The 20011-nt window shown below is 44.4% G+C and overlaps 1 protein-coding gene across 2 annotated transcripts; it reads right to left on the bottom strand.

Moving 5' to 3' along the window:
• Positions 1–2508: 2508 nt before the first annotated feature.
• Positions 2509–7169, bottom strand: LOC101524922 (melanoma-associated antigen 10-like). Of its 2 annotated transcripts, none has more exons than XM_058658686.1 (4): positions 7033–7169; positions 4091–4182; positions 3881–3946; positions 2509–3804 (listed from the first exon to the last, which is right to left on the bottom strand). In XM_058658686.1, the coding sequence occupies exons 1-4, from the start codon at positions 7085–7087 to the stop codon at positions 2671–2673; spliced, it is 1347 nt and encodes a 448-aa protein (XP_058514669.1). In that variant the 5' UTR covers positions 7088–7169; the 3' UTR covers positions 2509–2670. The 2 variants fall into 2 exon arrangements, with proteins under 2 accessions (XP_058514669.1, XP_004598614.3); XM_004598557.3 differs by lacking the exon at positions 7033–7169 and adding an exon at positions 5461–5547.
• Positions 7170–20011: the final 12842 nt, after the last annotated feature.

The raw sequence follows: 20011 nt of genomic DNA, 5'->3' as shown, positions 1-20011 counted from the left end.
GGGGAGTGAGCCAGAGGTTGGAAGATCTCTCTCCCTGACTCTCCTTTTCTCTGTCCTTCTCTATAACTCTGCCTTTCAGATAAATAAATAAATGTTTAAAATGTACAGAGATATAACCTTCCAAATAAATATCTACCTACAGTCCAGTTGGAAAACACTTGGAAACAATGTTGTAGATAAACCAGGAAACAGGTACCTAGAAGCACCTGAATGTGTATATAGATAGAGCAATTTGTACCTCAGGGATTCCTGGGCAAACAACAGCTCAGTCAGCAGACTTCTGTAGGGAGTAGTGATGTTGTGTGCCTGGGGAAGGTAGGAAATTTTGCGCAGCCTCCACAGATGATGGGCATCATGGAAGAACTAGTCAGTAGGCCAAGTTCCACAGCCAAATAAGGGCACTGGAGAGATAACATGGGAAAGGCACAGCAATGCTAGAAGGTTCTGGGGTTAGACAGAAATCTTGTACCTGGGAACAGTCAGCTTTGAAGGATCCAACCACAGCAATCGCCAGTGTTTGACTGTTAGTCAATGTTTTTTGGTCTTGTTTTAGTACATTAGCTTGCTTTGGGATCGTGCTGTCAAAAACACCATGACATTCAAATAAGAGATGTGTTAGTGTTCCCAGGTGGGACTCAGGATAGCAGGAAGGAAAGGAGTACAGACCTCAGAAGAATTCAGACTCTGGGCCCAGGATCTTCTCCCAGTCCTAGCATATACTAGCAGAAGTTCTGGAAAAATTCTCAAAGTCTGTGAGCCTCAGATTACTCAAATTTATAGTTGGTCTGATCTGCCATGGGCAGTAGGACTGTGAAAATGTGTAGATTGTACTTGAAGCACTCTCTGCAATTCCTGTAGTACACTAAAATGATCATGCCTGACAGGTGGCTGTTAACTGTAATATCAACGGACCCATGGCCCAATCACTTTGGAATGCTATTTTGGCTGTTCTGTTCTCCAGACTGATTTAAAAAATATGCAGCCAACATTTCATGGAACGATTAGTTAAACAATGAAATTTCACAAATAAAATCCAAGTAATATTCCCACTTGCGAGGACATATTTCAAAATTTGGATTTGGAGGAATCTTTTCCCATTGCCTATGGATCAAAGTTGCTAGAGTTTGAATCAAGCATCAGCTTCTTCCCTACCATCCACTTCATTTTACATTCCAATCACCACTGTCATTCAATACCACCAAAAATGTCACCATTATTTACTATAGCCTAAATGATCTAGTTGCAATTTTCTAAATAGTCCACTGTGGTGTTCCCAACCAGACAAAAGAGTATCTGCCACCAGCTTTGGGCTTTCTCTTCCTGGAAGAGACATCTTTCTGTCTCAGGAAAGTCTATAAAATGCTATTAATCCCTTGGTTCTTACTCTGTGTTCAACATCACTGGAACAAGAGCCAAGGAAACCTTTCATATCTACTTGAGGTTCATATTCTTCTTCGCTTTATGTGACACCAAGAAAGAGCTTTGCAGAGAGCTATTCAATTCCGGACTTTTTTTTTTAATAGCCTTAAGGTCTGTTATCTGAGGGTGTGGGCTCTGCTGCCATCCAGTCTCAAAACCCCAAACTCCCACAAAGAAAAACAGTCTCACAAAGCCCACAACTCAGAGCATTTACACTTGTCTTCTCTTGGAACACCATCAGCTTACCACTGCTTGTCTAGTTCTTTTGGTCTCAGAGGACATTTCACCATTTTCCTCCTATCAGACTGCTGCTGGACTCTTTTGCTGGCAAAAGGAATGTAGCCTGTCTTAGCATTTCCAGTCCTAACACAGGACCTTCCAGGGAGCAGATGTAGTGAGGAATGAGAAGGGGTTTGTTTCTTATAGTTCGATTTTCATTTCAATATGCTATCAAGATCTATGTATATAAATTTCAACCCCTGAACACACTATGAGCAATAAAGGAAGGCAAAAATTATCTTTTACTTTAATTCTCAACTCTGTTTATTTTACTGCTGACATCCTTTCCATTTCCATATCTTTTACTTTAATGTCATGTTATTTTGGCACAGATCTCAAGACAAAAATTTCCTATTTTTTTTTAACAAAATAACACAACTCCATCTGGATAAACAATGGTACATATATAAGCAATATAATTTTCAAACTTACAACCTGATGACAACTGTAAGTTCCATTAAAAGGATCAACAGGGCCCGGCGGCGTGGTCTAGCGGCTAAAGTCCTTGCCTTGAAAGCCCCGGGATCCCATATGGGCGCCGGTTCTAATCCCGGCAGCTCCACTTCCCATCCAGCTCCCTGCTTGTGGCCTGGGAAAGCAGTCGAGGACGGCCCAATGCTTTGGGACACTGCACCCGCGTGGGAGACCCGGAAGAGGTTCCAGGTTCCCGGCTTCGGATTGGCGCGCATCGGCCCGTTGCGGCTCACTTGGGGAGTGAATCATCGGACGGAAGATCTTCCTCTCTGTCTCTCCTCCTCTGTGTATATCTGGCTGTAATAAAATGAATAAATCTTTAAAAAAAAAAAAAAGATCAACATTTGGAAAATACCAGAAAGAAAAGTTTCCAAGTCAGAACACGAACACAAAGATGTTCCACTCTATTCTCCCAAGCCCCAGTCTGCCTCTCCACTACTCAGAGTAATGACTGGTCTCTTTCCCTTCAAGTACAGAGTAAAAATTCTACCTCATACTTCACTTGCGCCAGAAGGTGCCGGGCATGCCCTTGGCATGTGCCTCAGCCCACCCAGTGGGCCTCACTGCAACGTTAGCTCGGGCTTCCTCATCTTTCAAGGCTTCCTCAAACCATGTAGGAAGGGCACTGGGGATAGTATCATTGACCTTGGCCAAAAATGTTAAGATTTTCATTTTGCTGGTTTCAGCATGAGCCCTTGGTCCCCACAGGAACTCATAACGAGGAGGATTACTATTGTGCACTTGTCGGTACACCAGGTATCCTTCCTGCACCCAGTGTTGGGTAATGAGCTTCCTGGGTTCCCCATAGATGAAGTGCTCTTGCCCAGCATATACTCCCATCGCATTCAGCACTTCCCAGATATCCTCCTCAGGGGCACAGTTGCCATCCACAAAGATCACGCCCAGGATATTTATCAGGAGGCCAATCTTGGGCATGTTCAGGATATCACCAACCCTCCCATCATAGGTGAGGCCCATGGTAGGGACAAGAACATAGGAGTGGCCAGATGGGCCCATTTCCTTTATATCAATACCAAAGACCAGCTGCATACACTCATATGCTCTGCGAAAGATCACAGGAAAATAATTTGTATAGTTTTTGACAATACGATTCAGGACTTCTGCCTTGGAGACTGGCTGCTTCATACGATACTTAATCAACATGAGACGCACAAAATCAGCCACCTTATCATCTATGATATCTTTAATCAAGGACTCAGCATCTGACCAGACCCTTGGAGAACCCAGATTCTGCTCTTCTTGGATCCTGGAACCCTGATCTAATTGGGCTGATGAGGTAACGGTGGCAGTGGCAGAGCAAGAGGCTCTATGGGGACCCTGACTGGTAACTGGCCCCCCAACAGCAGAATCTGCTTTTGTATTCCTTGGGATCAGAAAAGGACAAGAAGCATAGGAGGCAGAACAAGAGGGGAAGACAGAGGTGGCAACCTCCTTCTTAGCCTTAAGATCCTGTGCATCCAGAAAGCCTTCCATCTTTCTTTGAGCAACGCCTTCCTCAAACTTGGAATTATTCTTTTTGCAACTCTTCTTTGAAGCCTGATCCATGGGAACTCCGGGGGGTGGCATCAGGAAGGATGGGGGATAGCAGCTGGGTGATGGGAACTCAAACACCTAGGGGAGAGAGGCAGGGTTAAGTGACTGCAGTTGAGAATCCCACCCTTAGGGACAGCGACAAAGGTTTACTTACAGGCCTTCTCATTGGGTCATGAATGGAGACATTATGGGGCTCCTGTCCTGCTGGTGTGATGGTCCCCTGAGAAGTAAAGAGGAAGTAAGACAGACAGCAGAACACAAGAATCGGGCCCACAGCAGTGTGGGTGGGGCTGGGAACTATGGAATCCTCTCTTTTCTGGGATCTGTGGGATACTGGGTCCACTTTTCACGTGGTACACCTTACCATGACTCCTGGCAATTCCTGAACCGTGGCTGCTCTGTCATAAGGAGGCACTGCGTCAGGACCAGACCGCCTCCGGAGGTTTCCTGGAGTTTCTATAAGATAAAATAAAGGGATCCTCAGTTGGAAGACTAAAAGAAGCACACCAAGCCCCACAGATTTGGGATTCCAAGGTCAGACCCTGCCAGGTCCCCACTGTGCTGCACCAGATGATCCACTCTGCGCTCATTCAGGGTTCTCTCTTTCCCCAGCAGAGCCTGGTTCCACTCTCACTGCCGATTCAAGACAAAGTCGCACAGCAGTGAAGGGCCCCCATCTGGACATATTTCCAAGTGGCGACAGCAAGAAGTAGCCAAATGTGATGGACCTGTGTGCCCTGGGTGTGACCTGAGTGTTACCACCTGCGTGACTATCCAGGCTTCCTTTTATCAACCTGAGGCTACTCTCCTAAAATCTCTGCCTCACTTAAATGTATGAAACACCAAGTACGAAAATCAAAGGTTACCACAGTCACCATACCTCAGCTCATCCTATGGCTGACAAAAGGGAAAAGAAAGGATGAGACTCTGTTCCAGTATCACAAGTCCCATTTGTCCCTCCTCACACGCCTCATCCTGATGACAGAGCATGGGACTCTTCCCTTGGCTGACCCAAGTTTACCGTCTGTGCTGAAGGCTTTACTCTGCCTGATTTTCACAGCAGGTGCCAGAAAATCTCACATCCTTGCCCTTTGCAACCCATTACTCCAACCTGAGTCACCCAGCATCGACGACAGGAGTCCCAGACACCAAGTATGTGTGGAGGGGAAGCTTCTGATTTGGACTCCAGGAACCTCTCAGCTGTCATTCGAGGTCTTCATCTTGACTCTTGACAGGTCCTGGAACTCCTTCCTTTACAGATCTGAATCCTTGTAATCAAAGCCCCTGCATCCTTTAGGCCCTATCCTCAAAGCAAAATCCAAAAGCTTCCGTATTGTTTTGCCTTCTTGCCCTTACTGGGGACCTCTCAGTTCTGATAGCAGGGGCAGCGTCACTAAGATCCCTTTCTATTGCAGTGAGTACCTGCATATTGGTTTTTAGCAGGACCAGAAACTATTTCCTCCGCTGATCTGAGTCCAGCCCCTTTTAACCAAAACCCTGAAAATCCATAGCTAGAAATGAACTCAGGGAAGGGGAAAACACAGGTCTGAATTTTGCATTCCTGCCAAAGGCTTCCTGGAGTTGAAAGAAAAGGGGGCATGTGGGACTCCTATGTTGTATGGGATAAAATTCTCTAAATTATCCCATGGAACCTGAAGCTTAAAACCATACAGGATAGGGCCAGTGCAGTGGCTAAATTGCACTGACAACCTATATGGACACCAGTTCGATTACCGCCTGCTCCACTTCAGTGCAGTTCTCAGCCAATTGTGGTTTGAACCAGAGGACTGAAGTTCTCAAATTTTCTTTTCTCTTTTTCTTTTCTTTTCTTTCTTTTTTTCTTTCTTTCCTCTCTCTGAAAATATGCCTTTCAAAAAATAAAACACAAAAATCAACCACACGTGACTTGATTTCTTCCCTCCATAAATACTTTGGACCTTCCAGAGCGGTAATTCCCAGGATCAAGCTGCTCTATCCCACCCCATTTCCAGAGCCTTAGCTCCCCTCTCCCGCTTGTCCCTTAGGCCTCACCATGGTGGCTGACAAGTTTGGGGTTCCCTTGTCTGAGAGGAAGGCCCTCCCTTCTCAGGGCCCCATGTGAGGGACCACACAGTTCAGCCACACATGCAGGATTGTGTGGGGCTGTCCAAGATCGAGAGCAGGGGCAGAATTTTACCCTCCTTCTAGAACGGGAAGGCCACGGCCCTCTGTGCAGCCTGGGCCTCGTTTCCGGTGCTTTAGCTATCCCCTTGTCTGAGAGGACGGCCCTCCCGTCTCTCAGGGCCGATTTCTGGAACTTTAGCCCCACCCTTGTCTGAGAGGAAGGCCCTACCTTCTCTCAGGGCCCCACGGAGGGACCACACAGCTCAGCCCCACGTAAGGGACTGTGTGGGGTTCCCAGGACCAAGAGCAGGGGCAGAATTTCACCTCCTTCTAGAATGGGGAGGCCGCGGCCCTCTCAGTCCGCCGTGGGCCTGTTTCTGGAGTCTGAGAGGAAGGCCCTCCCGTCTGTCAGGGCCCTGGGAGATGGAATATGTGGGGTTCCCAGGACCGAGAGCAGGGCAGAATTTCGCCCTCCTTCTAGAACGGGAAGGTCGCGTCAGTCCACCACGGGGCCCTGTTTCTGGAGCCTTCACTCCCCCCTTGTCTGAGAGGGAGGCCCTCCCGTCTCTCAGGCCCCGCGGAGGGACTGTGTGGGATTCCCAGCACCGAGAGCAGGGGCAGAATTTCGCCGTCTTTCTAGAACAGGAAGGCCGCGGCCCTCTCAGTCCGCACGGGTCCTCCCCCCCTTGTCTGAGAGGAAGGCCCTCCCGTCTGTCAGGGCCCTGGGAGACGGACTATGTGGGGTTCCCAGGACCCAAAAAAGGGGCAGAATTTCGCCTCCTTCTAGAACGGGGAGGCCGCGGCCCTCTCAGTCCGCCATGGGCCTGTTTCTGGAGTCTGAGAGGAAGGCCCTCCCGTCTCTCTCTCGGGGCCCGCGGAAGGACCACAGAGCTCGGCCCCACGTGAAGCACCTCCCGGGGCTGACTGCAGGGCACGGTGGCCTCGGGCCCCAGTCTTGGGGTGACGGGGACCCCCTCACTGCGGTGTCTCTCAGTCCCGAACCTCGGCACCCTAGTCCTTCCTCCCCGTTTCCCTCCAGGAGGGCCCTGCAAAGTCCCAGGATGTGCCGTGGAGACTGGGTCCAGCGCCCCACGCCGGCCCTGCGGGGCACGGCCACGAGAAGAGCAGTGGGCCTGGGTTCTTTGGGGCCCCTATGAGGGCCTGGCACTTCCTGGGTCCCCTCTCCCCAACATAATGTCTCACCTAGACTTCTTGCACAGCTTGTTTTCCGCTCCCACGGAATAATAGAAGTACGCATCTTAGACGGTCTTCTCCGGCTGCCGAATCCGAAGTCAGGGTACGTCACATCCGGTTGCTATGCCCAGGGCTTCCAATGCCTCACAACAGGGGCGGATGGGGATTCTCTGAAGAGTACTAGGGTGTCCACCCACCAGGGGCCTGTGTGTCCCGCTTCCCCCAGGTCCCACTCTTTCTCCTCCTCATGTTATTGGCTGTCACAGCCGGTATCTTTGTACTCTGCACATCCGTGTCTGCTTTCCAATCAACAGAAATCTAAGTCCCAGATTTCCCTGACAACGTTAGTGGGGGCAGTGGCTGAAAGAGGTGAACAACACTCCCTACATTTTGAAACTCTTTACTCTTGCACAGGCTCCTGATATTCTCTGGCAGAGTCTGTGCTCCCAAACTCTGCTGCCCGGCATCTTCTCCCCTCAGAGCAAGGTTCCAATACCTAGGGTCCCCTGGTCTAGTCTTAAGGCAGGGCAGAGGGGTGAGGTTCCTAGGGTTGAGAACAGGAGCTGGGTTATGTCTCTTGGGGATGACCTCTGTTCTAGCAATCAATAAAAGCAACCCCAATTTCATTTCTGATATTGTATTTTTCTTTTCTTTTTTTTTTTTAAAGATTTATTCATTTTATTACAGCCAGATATACACAGAGGAGGAGAGACAGAGAGGAAGATCTTCCGTCCGATGATTCACTCCCCAAGTGAGCCGCAACGGGCCGGTGCACGCCAATCCGATGCCGGGAACCAGGAACCTCTTCCAGGTCTCCCACACGGATGCAGTGTCCCAATGCATTGGGCCGTCCTCAACTGCTTTCCCAGGCCACAAGCAGGGAGCTGGATGGGAAGTGGAGCCACCGGGATTAGAACCGGCGCCCATATGGGATCCCGGGGCTTTCAAGGCAAGGACTTTAGCCGCTAGGCCACGCCGCCGGGCCCTGATATTGTATTTTTCTTCGTGTTAACAAGGCAAGAAGCATATTGATCTTCTTTATATTTTCAATTCTGCTACAAATTTATTGATTTATGCTCAAATGTTTTTTGTATGTTTGCTTTAGCTTTAAATGGTCCCCTTTTTCTCTAGACTCATGTGGCTCAACAATAGGTTATTTCTTTTTCTATTATTGGAAAGGCAAATTTACAGAGAAAAGGAGAAACATAAAACACTTCCGTCCGCTGGTTCACTCCCCAGGCGGCCGCAACAGCCAGGAGCCAGGAGCTCTTCCAGGTCTCCCAGGTATTTTCAGGGTCCCAAGGCTTTGGACCATCCTCTACTGCTTTCCCAGGTCATAAGCAGGGAGCTGGATGGGAAGGGAAGCAGAGCTGCAGAGATTAGAACTAGGGCACATATGGGATCCTGGTATTTGTAAGGTGAGGATTTAGCCACTAGCCATGCCAGTCCTAGGTTATTTCTTTCAGATCTGTTTTTTAAAACACAGGCTTTCAAAGCCATAAAAATCTCAGCAATCAATGTTTATTTTTATCTTACCATTTTAAATAACTTATTTTCACTGAAATTTAATTAACTTTTTAAAACATTCCCTTTTGAGCTTGTTCTTTCATCATAACAAACTTAGAATTGTGTGAATTTTCAAATGTCCATTTTTTGCTGTCTTCTTGGTATTTTTTGATTTAATTCCATGTCAAGAGATGAATATGCATCATATGACTTTTATACTGCTGCATTTTAGGCATATGTTGTATGAAACATGGTTTATGGGTTATGAAACATGAAAATGTTCCATGTGAGCTGGAAAAGAATAGGTATTGATTGTTACTGGTGGAATCCTTTAGAAATGTCATACCAAGTTGATTGATGGTACTGTTCAAATCGTCTACACCTTGTTTGTCAATTAGTGACTGCAGGGGTGTGTCCAGATCTATTTGTAGATATGTCTGTGTTCCTTTGACTTCTACCATATTATGCCTCAAGTATTATGACAGTTGTTAAGTGCATACATGTTTAGGATGACTGTGTCTTGGAGTATTTACTTATTTACCACTGATAATTTTTGTTCCAAAATATACTTTCTATGAAATTAGTAGAACTATTCTAGTTTTCTTTCAGTTAGTAGTAGTGTAGCCTGTAGTTTTACACCCTTTTACTTCTGACTTATCAGAACATTTATGTTTGACTTTCTGTAGAAAATAATGTGCTGTGCCTGTATCTGAAAAAATATAGCTAATCTTATTTGTATCACAATAGTTTAGTTTGGATTTCTAAAGACATGTGTAAGTCATATGGCCATATCATTTGTTGAATGTGTGTTTAAATTTTGTTAAGAAACTCACATTTGTCAAATTGCTTCAAAAAATGATCAGTTTTTTTATTCTCACCAGTTGTAAGAATTACAGTGTTTCACATGTTCACCAGCACTTGGTATAAACAGCTTTCTCAATTCTAGTCATTCTAATAGACAGTTATATTTCATCATGGTTTGATTTACTTTTCCCTAATGGCCAATAGTTCTGAGTTTCTGTCTTTTTGAGGAAATGTCTGTTCAAATCTATGCTCACTTTGATCGCCTTGTTTGATCACCTTAGTGACTTTCCACAGTTGCTTTCGTTCCCCACACTGATTTTCATCACAAACGTGGTTTTCAAATATTGCACATCTTAAGGTTTTCCTGTTTTCAAAGTATTATCTCATTTAACTGAAAGGCCAAAAAGCAGTGTTAGTAGCAGTATTACTAGCAGCAGTAGTAATAGTAGTAGGAGCAGCAATAGCATTAGTAGTAGTAGCAGTATAGAGAGGAAGAATGAGGGACAATTTTTCCATCTGCTGATTCACGCCTCAAATGGTTGACAGCCAGGAATTTCTTCTGAGTCTCCCACAGGGTTGCAGGGACATAATCACTTGAGCCATCCTCCGCTGCTTTCCCAAGCATATCAGCAGGGAGTTGCAAAGAAAGTGAAGAAGCTGGAACTCAAATTGGTGCCCCTATGTGATGCCGACATTTCAGGAGGCAGCTTTACTTGCAACTCCACAACATCAGACCTTTTACACTGCCTTAAAGGTGTTTTTATAAGTGTGAAAGTTTTCAATTTCAACTTTAATTTGGGGGCTCAGCATGGTAGCCTAGTGGCTGAAGTCCTTGCCTTACACTGTGCCAGGATCCCATGTGGGTGCCGATTCATGTCCCAGTTGTTCCACTTCCATTCCAGCTCCCTGCTTGTGCTCTGGAAAAGCAATCAAGGATGGCACAAAGCCTTGGGACTCTGCACCCGGGAGGGAGACCCAGAAGAGGCTCCTGGCTCCTGCCTTCGGATCCCCTCAGCTCCTTCCATTGTGACCACTTTGGAATAAGCCAGGGGGCGAAAGATCTTGCTATCTCCTTCTCTCTGTATACCTGCCTTTCTAATAAAAATAAATAAATCATTAAAAAATTAATTTTGAAGTTACACCAATCAAGAATTTGTATTCATCATATAATGTCGTTTTCATTGCATGTAAGAAATTATTAACTAATATATTATGGACCAATGATTTGTCTGTAAAAAAAAAAAGCCGTATATTGAATACATAACAGTCAGAGGGATTGCATTTGGAAAGGGAGCTTCCAAAGAAATAATTAGGGTAAAACTAAATCGTAAAGGTGGAGCCTAAATCCTAACCCTAAATGATTAGTGTCCTTATGAGAAGTGACACTAGAGAGCACTGTACGCATGCTCTGAAGGAGGGCCATGTGTGCACACAGAAGGTGGCCGCTTACAAACCGGGAAGAGCTTTCGGCAGAAACTGTCCTTCCTGGCCCTTCACCTGGGGCTTCTGGTTCCAAAACTGCGAGAAAATGAAGTTCTGCTTGTTTACTCTCAGTCAGTATCCCATATTTTCTTTGTGGTATCATGAACTAAGACAAATTTTAGTATCACAAGAATCAGGTCTGGGATCACCTCAGACAAAGTTTCTTTGGAGATCCCTCCAACTGAACTGCTGATCTCAGAACCCAACCATGAAGAGATGATGTCAGCCAGTGGATTCTGAATAGATTTCATCGTGACTGGAATGGTAAGACTGACAGCAATTCAGAACTGTTGAACTATCAAAACTGCTTGAGCAGGACCCTCGGAGCGTGCCCACATTGGGGACCTGGGATGGGTGGGACTTCTCCCTTTGTTTCTCCCCTGACCCCAGATACAGGGGGGAAAAGGTGATATTAGTGTGGAAACAATGATCTTACCCACTTTCCTGTAGCCCCTGACCTGTTGTACCCTAATCAACTACGTAAGATTATTTTTTTAAATGCTCTGCAAATGCAAAAAAAAAAAAAAGAAATTTCTAGTTTGGATGTAGGGTAAGTGGAGAAATTGTGAGCTGTGTACTAGAAAAAGTCGAGAATGGCTCCAAGGTATGTGGTACAGATACGGACATTAAAGGTAATTCTGAGGCTTGCTCAGGAAGACAAGTTTTATATAAGCTTAGACAAAATATATCATCACTAATAGAAAGTTGTTATGAATATGAAAGTTTAAAAAAAGTTCTGGTGAAATCTCAGATGAAAAGGGGGAAAATCCTATTGTAAAATATTGAATTGGTACTCACTTTTATAAACTGGACAAGAACTTGGTTGAATGTATTCCAACATTTTGAAGAAGATTGGCTCAATAAATGACCAAAGTGGGTATTAGGTTGCGCACATTTATAAGCAGAAGTCTCATGGCATGGCCTTAGTTCTCCTGATTGCTTTTACTAGAATGCCAATGAAGACAGATGAATTGAATAAGGAATTTCTAAGCAAAAATGAACTAAAACTTGAAATTTTGGTAAATTTTTACTTATTCTTATTTTAAAAAATGAGTTTTTCTTAAATAAAACATGAATGATGTGACTGAAGAATCATTTGATAAGAAGTTTAGAATTAATGTCTTCATTTGTCCAGTATAGTTTAGACTGAATGGCTTGTACATACAGAAATTTTTCTGTCACAGTTCTGGAAGCTAAGGATTTCAAAATAATACCAGCATATTAGCTACCTGATGAGAGCTTATTTTCTGGCTCATCAGTAATGTCTTTAGCTGTGTCCACGCGTGGCTGGATGGGGGAAGGGAGGCATCTGTGGAGTCTCCTATATGTGGGCACTATTTCTATTACTGGTGGTTCAGTTTCAACATATGAATGAGGGGCTATGCGAACAGAAGTTAGGACTAAAGCTAAGAAAGTATGGGCCAAATAACTGTCAGTTTGAATTGAAAAAAAAAAGGAATGAGATTAAATCAAGTTTTGTCTAACATTTTGGATTTTACAGCATCAAATATTACGGTTATTTATTTACAAACAGATGGTGTGTTTCAAGAAGATAGAAGCATAGCTCCACTGCCTCTTAAGAGCTCATCAAGGCTGCCACTCTCATGAATTCAAGGGAAGGTATCCTACCCCTAAGATTCAAAAGTTGAGGTCCATTTGAATTGGAGGGTTCAGGATTTCACTGCACAGAGTAATAGGCATAGGACAGTGACCCAGTGCCATAAGGGAAGTGCCACTCCTCAGAGCTGTGGGGATACCATTGCCACTTTTCTAGTGAACCTGGAGAGGAGGAATTTGAAACAAAGAGGTTTATTCTGGAGCCTTAAATTGAAATGTAATTTGGCTTGCTATGTTTCAGACTTGTTTGGGTCTCATCACCCCTTTGTTTCTTCAGATTCCTCCTTTATACAATAGCAATGTGAATCTTAAACTTACCTACAACCAAATTTTTAAAGTACATAACATACATTCACAGGTCTGTAGCTGGAGAATTGATCACCACTCTGAGAATTCGTTGACTTCTACAGCAGCCAAGTCTGTCACTCAATATATGCCAAATTGGAAATAAGCAAACTGCAGATAGAGTGTTTCCTAGAAAATGAAGATTGCACTCTGTTGTTTTCCAAATATTATATGGTTATAGACTGCTCCCATACAGGTTGAAAAACAATCCATCTCAAGAACAAAGACTATTAATGTCTATTACAGTGACCATACCACTGTCAAGTTAGAGATTACAGACTACACAAGTCAGCAGACAGATTTCTATATATAGGCTCATATGCCACAGCAATATCTACTAATATTACATTAGAGGAACTCAATAAAGAGCTCTTCCACCTATTGCAATTCTAGAGAGAAGAAAGACATAGGGAAAAGTGCATCTGCCTTAAAGTGCAGTAACCTTGAGAAGATAAAAGTAAGGGCACCACTTCTTATTTTGCTTTTGGAAGAGGCATCTGATGTTCTAGACTAGTTCACAGGAGCAGACAGACTCATCATTCATTTGCACCCGGACATGATCCTCTCCCTGCACAGAAGGCAGATTAAGAGAAGGCACAGCACGCACTGTATGCTTTAGTATAAGGTTCTGATCCTTGAGATTAGAGACCAACTGGACATGAAAATCCGAACTGCTTGGTGACACCAAAGGACATCAGTGCATCCTCTCTATCACCTCCCCCCAGGACCTCAGCATCAGAGCCCTAGTCTAATGTATTGGTGGCATGCATGGGTGTGACATCTTAGAACCTGTCAGGCCCTGGCCTTACATGGTGGTACCTACCTAGCACCCAAGCTTCAGGCTCCTAACCTGCCTGCTCCCAGGCAGGAGCTCCAGTGGCTTACTGGCTATGTAGCCCTTCTTAGGCCTGTGGCCTTAGGCCCCTGACCATTGAACCTTAAATTTAATGGTGATTGAAGGGCACAGATTCATTACACTTTCTGTAACCACTTCTTGCTGATGAAGGACATAAGCATTGCCTATCCCAGGCTGAGAAATTTCTCTCATTATCATTAGATAAATCCATCTTAGGAGCAAGACTATTTCCAGTCCATGCCAATGGCTGGGTCAACCACATGATGCTAATTAATATGGTAAGTTATTAGGTTCTGAAACAGGAAAGCTTATCAGTTAATATGAGGTATGAGTGAAATTGGAAGAAAACAAATTGCAACTGGAATGTTTTGTAAGAGGGGAAGATTATATTTTATTATTTCCCAGATACTGTGTGTTGGTAGATTGCCCAGTGAACATTTTGAAACCATGTAGTCTACATGTAAATGCTTATATATCCCTTTCAGTGAATATACTGCCATTAGAGATGACAGATTCCATTGATCAATACAGAGGTTACTGCTTGTTCTATAAGTATCCTCTATGGCCCATCATTTTTCCATGACTGCTTTATCCTGAATGTCTACAGACTTGAGTGTTTGCTGTAGAAGATGTTCTGAAATACAGGGCGACTATTTAAGATAATAGTCATTTTTAAAAATTACCTTCATGTGGCATAATAAGATCTTCTAAAACTTAAGAATTTCTCCTGCCTATAACAGATTCTGGAGAAGATAAACAAAAGAAATTGGTAAAACATGTCTTTCTTAAAGCACAGCAGCCCCTGATATGGTGAAAGCAAAGGCAATACTTACCTGTTCTGTTTTTTGTTTTGTTTTGTTTTGTTTTTTGAAGAGGTATTTATTTGAGGTCTTTGATGGCTCCAGTTTGACGCCGTTAAGCCAGCTCCAGCACAGACCCTGCTTCTGTCAGCTGTGCCTCTGGGGTTTCGTTAGAGGCATTTCTGTTGTCTTATCTCATACTCACCTTTCTCCATCATCAGTGAAAGTTATCCCCCTAAGAGAAGCTTAACCCATAGCTCTTTCAGAGGCCTCACACAGCTGTTTTAGAATGCTCTGGTTCTACAAGAAATGTTTCTGTGTGAAAGTAGCTCTCTGCATGTGAAAATTTCACTTAGCCTGCCACAACGGATCTGAAAAGGCTCCTGTTATTTCTGTGCCATCTTGGTTGCTCCAATATAATTCAGCACATTGTTTGCCACAGACAATGAGAGATGCCTATTTTATGTTGCTTGGCACCATTAATGACACAACAGGAATTGCCAGCTCTCAAACTTAAATGTCACACAGTGCCAGGGTGGACACAAGCAGAGAATGACTGCAAGGAGGAAAGGAATGCAGGTAAAACAGAGAGCTGGGTTTGCTGAAAGTCACAGGAATACAAGGCCTAGAACCTGCACCCATGTGTGTGTTGCACTTTGTCCTCATCCCTCACTTTCTCCTTGGAGAGCCCTCACAGTTTCCTTCCCATCACTTGGTGCACCTTTCGAGTTTTCTCTTTTCTAATAGTGTTTAATGTCAGTGTTTCTCAAACTGTGCCTCAGACCCTTGTAACTTCTCAGGTCTGTCACCATCTACTCTCTGTATAATATTAACTTTTCCTTTTTGAAACTCCAACATCTCTCTTAAATTTCAGAGATGAGTATGTGGCTTTATCACAGATCTCTTCCCCTAGAGCTCAAACAGGCATTCAACTTCAGCAAAACCCAGAACATCATCATCTTTATACTCTATATGGGAGCTACTCATCACAATTGAAAATAAGCATTCAGTACTCATATTTATTATTTTATTTCTAGTCCATTTCTACTTCCATCTTCTCTCTTCCATCCTTGAGACCACCACCTTGATATAAACACTTGTGCTAGTCTATTTGTACTCAGAGCCTTTCTACTTATCTCCTGCTGTGTTTTTCAGGCTATGTTTCTCAAGCTTTTATTTCTACTGGAGGGATATTTGTCTGTGAGAATATATCAGGTGGCTAAAACATACATTCTGTTGGTCTCTTTCTGCTTTGAGTTGCATCTGTTTCCTATGTGGCTAGTCTCCCACAGAAAAGCCAACCAAGATTCCAATTTCCACTAGTAGCTCTCTGCCCCAGGACTCTGGAAATACCGGCTGTATTCTTCATTCTCCAAACCTGGTATGGTAACAGTTTCTTACTATTACATTTCTCTGGATTCACTCATCTAAGGCAGTTTGACTTCTCAAAACTTGTATCTCCCATGTAATTATGTTGCCCCAGCTCTCCTGAGTGTCAGGTGGGTTCTTGTCAAGTGAGTTCTGTGGTCCAGCCTGGCTTGACCTGTGCTGCCTGCAGCTGTTTGTGTAAACCTGTGGGTTCTGCAGTCCCACAGAGGTGAGCCTACAAGTCTCCTACAGAATTTGTCCCCAGATATGGTTCTCTTGCATTTTGGTGGTTGCTGCGGCCCAGCCTGCTAAGACCTTCCACCTGCTTCAATACTTGCAGTGGAGTACCGTGGCCTAGTCCAGCCAGGCATGCTGGCTGGTTGGCAGACAATGTTATTTAGCCCAGCCCAGGCCTCCCATATTGGCAGGTACCTTGGTCTGACCCAGAAATGCCTTCTGGTCCCCCTCCTCCCACCCTCCACCACCAGCACTCCATCTCAGCTGCAAGTGCAGAGGCTTGGTTCATGGAAAACCCCAGAAGTCATTCTCTCACTTCAAAGTATGCTTTCAGTAACTCTGAATCCAATATGTCCTAGACCCCCTTCCACAGACAATCTGCAGCCCCATGTCCCTTACTCCCTTTCCTGGAGGCCAGGATGTTGTGTCCTGGCCTGGATTCCCCTGCCTTTTCCAGTTATCTTAAGAAGGCAGGAAGGAAGGCAGGCAGGCAGGCAGGAGGCAGACAGGCAGGAAGAAGGAAAGAAAGAAAGAAAGAAAGAAAGAAAGAAAGAAAGAAAGAAAGAAAGAAAGAAAGAAAGAAAGAAAGAAAGAGAGAGAGAGAGAGAGAGAGAGAGAGAAAGAAAGAAAGAAAGAAAGAAAGAAAGAAAGAAAGAAAGAAAGAAAGAAAGAAAGAAAGAAAGAAAGAAAGAAAGAGAATGTTGGCATTGGCATACTGGTATAGTTGACACAAATTTGGCATTACCAGGTCCAGAATGCATGCCAGCTAATGGCTGCTCTACTCCCAGCAGTGAACACTTGCCTAGGTGCAAAGTAACCCAGGCACTTGCTTATATTTGGGGTAATTTTATTTTATTTTTGAACATGGAGGTAGTAACTATGTTCAGTCTCTCATCTGCAGAGAATGAAGGAAAGATTTCATTTCCAGAAGTATAACTGAGAGAAATTTTCAGAAAAAAAAGAAAAGAAAAGTAGTGACAACTCCCTGCAACAAGAGGACAGAACTTGGAAGCACGGCTTGTGGTAGGTAGTACATGGCAGCCAGTGACCAGTGTGAGCCACAAGCTCACCACTACTTCGTGTAACTGCTACCTCATGGAAGAGGCTGGAGCACATAGTGCAGTTGGAATAACTGCGGACATTGTCTGGCATGGAATCCTGTCACCTGCACTAAAAATGAGTTCGGACAAATGCCAAAGCAATGGAGCGAACATGTTAGGTCTCTGTGAGAAAGGAGCATTCTTCTTTCTTCCATCCTCCCACAGGGTGCCCAATCTAGTCATTTTAAAACCTCACAGTCCTGGGCCAGCACAGTTGTTCAGCTGAGTAATTCTCCACCTCCAAGCACCAGGATCCCATATGCCAGTTCAAGTTCTGGCTGCTCCACTTCCCATCCAGCTCTGTGCTTACGGTCTGGGAAAACAGTGAAGAACATCCAAGTCCTTGGGACCCTGCGATCTTATGGCAGAGCTTGAAGAAGCTCTTGTCTCCTCTCTCTTGGCTCTGTTCCGGCCATTGTGGCCACTTGAGGAGTCAGCCAGTGAATGGAAGATATTTCTCTGTGTCTCTCCTCTTCTCTGTAAATCTGCTTTTCCAATAAAAACTAATAAATCTTAAAATAAACAGTCCTGGGAGAATCAAAGATGGCCAACCATGGAGGGTTGGTGTAAAGGAGAGTGCAGAGAGAGGGACAGAACCTGGCAGAGGAGCTAGAAAGAAGTGTAGAATTGCAAGGAGAGGTGCTCGAAGCTCCCTGGACATCGTGGAACCAAGAAGATCCACACAACTTGGAGGGGCAGCCAGAAAAACAGACAGGGATGACAATGACCGCTCGAAATTCCGTGATTCCAGGCAGGGGGGAAGGCTGACAGGAGCCTCAGCCGACCCAGACGAGAGAAGTGATATCTTCCATTCACTGAATTTACTCTCTACGAGTTTTGTCAGGTCTTGTGATTGGTTGGTAGAAGTCCCAATTCTCAGATCATCCCCCTCTGTTTTCCCAGGCCAATAGCAGGGATCTGGATTAGAAATGGAGCAGCCAGGACATGGAGTGGTACCCATATGAGACCTCATTCACTCTGCCGCAATGCTGCCTTAAGCTGAGTTGCTCTTGATACTAGCAACATTCAGTAAATTTTCCTTTGAAAAAATATCATGTCACTCATCTTCAATTTGTTATTTTATTTGTTCTTTATCTCTTCCTAGAAGGTTGTCTGAATCTTTTATTGATTTCAGATGCTCTGTGTTTTTATCTGTTCTGGTTCATATATTTAAGTCAATATGATAAATATGGATTATTGCAATGGATATATACTAAGTACTGTACAGTGTGTTCTGGAAACCAGAAGTCTTGTACTCACTGGTTCTATGAATTGGATAAGTCACTTCATTTTTGTAAGCCTCAGTATTTTTCTCCATGAAATGGAAAATAGTGAATGATTTGTGGCACTCAGCCTATTGTCTTTATATTGTCTGCGCTTGGTGACCTTCATAGCCTTTTCATGCCTGGTGCATTTCACTTAGAATAATATCTTTGAAACTCCTTCACCGTGTCATAAATGGCAGGATTTCCTGTGTTTTGAAGCCTGAGAGACATTCTATTGTGTATATATGCACAATACGATCTTTAAATGCTTTCTGTTGTCACATGCTTAGGTTGCTTCCATTTCTTGGCTATTGTAAAAATGTTACATATGCATTTTTAAGATAATTATTCAATTTCCCTTGCACATATACGTAGTAATACTGTTGCTGTGTCAAACGGTATTGTTACTTCTTGTTTTTTTTGAGTAAGCTACACATTATCTTCCACAATGACTATAGTAGTTTACATTCCCAGACAATGTCTAAGGGTTCTTTTTCCTTCACATTCCAAGGGAATTACTTTTGGTCTGGAGCCCAAGAGTGGTCATTTTAAGGAAGAATCACTTTATCAGAATGAAAGGAAAATGAAGGAGTAACACAAGCCTACATTTGCAGCCAGAATGTCCCAAGTTATGGTGAATCACAAGCACTCGGTCTTTGTGTTTCCTGAGATCGAAACACAGCAAGGAGGCCAGCGTGGTGAGAGTGCAGTGTGTCAGGAGCCCAAGAGAGAGGAGAAGGTAAGCAAGAAAACGGGATCCAAAGCATGGGAGGTCTTCCGGGCCGCTGCGGGGATTGAGATGCCCACTCTGCTCACAAGCAGGGCCAGAGTAAGCCTCTAACTGCAGAAGATAGGTTTTCTGACTTGTGGTTTCTAAAAACCCCTTCAGCCTGTGTGGTGATTAGAGCGAATGAGACAAGAATGGCAGCAGGCCTGCTGGGCAATGAGTAGCTATGAGATTTCCTTTACTGCGCTTTACACAGAGTAGAACACTGTCAACCTTTAGCCCTGCTTCAGGTGTAAGAGGGCCTGAGAAGGCTGGGGTGGGTTCTTGCAATATGCTTCTTAAAGAGACTCTTCTCTTTCTACAAGTGATTTTACTTGCCCAAGAGTGAAGGAGGACATCTTCCCTTCTCAGGAAAATCCTTAAGTGTGACTCACAGGAACAGGCACTAGGTGCAGGGAGCCTGTCTGGGCTGCACTCCTGATACACTGGCAAGACCCTCCGGAGACATGTTTTCTCAACTCTGTTTTGGTACTGTGCACATCAGAGTGCCTGAAGCCAGGCTGAGTTTTCACCTTGACAGGTGTGTGCCCTGTGCCATGGCCTTACTGTCACTAGGCATTAACCTCTCAGTTTCCTTCATATGGGTGCTTGGGATTGGGCTGCTGCACTGCTGACAAGCAAAGTGCTCCCAGCACCTGGGTATAGACAGAACTGGAGCCACCACAGAGACTAACAAGTCTGCAATATCGGGTCTTCTGGGAATGGACTTCACACACCTTATTAGAGGAGAAAGCTCCTGCAGGCTGTTAACAAGACTTAAAACACAGATCCTTAATAATAGCAGCTAGTTTTTTATTGACTGCTTATGTTATTCAAGATAC

Source organism: Ochotona princeps, chromosome X (genome assembly GCF_030435755.1).
Source record: "Ochotona princeps isolate mOchPri1 chromosome X, mOchPri1.hap1, whole genome shotgun sequence".
Taxonomy (NCBI): Eukaryota; Metazoa; Chordata; class Mammalia; order Lagomorpha; family Ochotonidae; genus Ochotona; species Ochotona princeps.
This window is presented reverse-complemented; position numbering and strand designations above follow the sequence as displayed.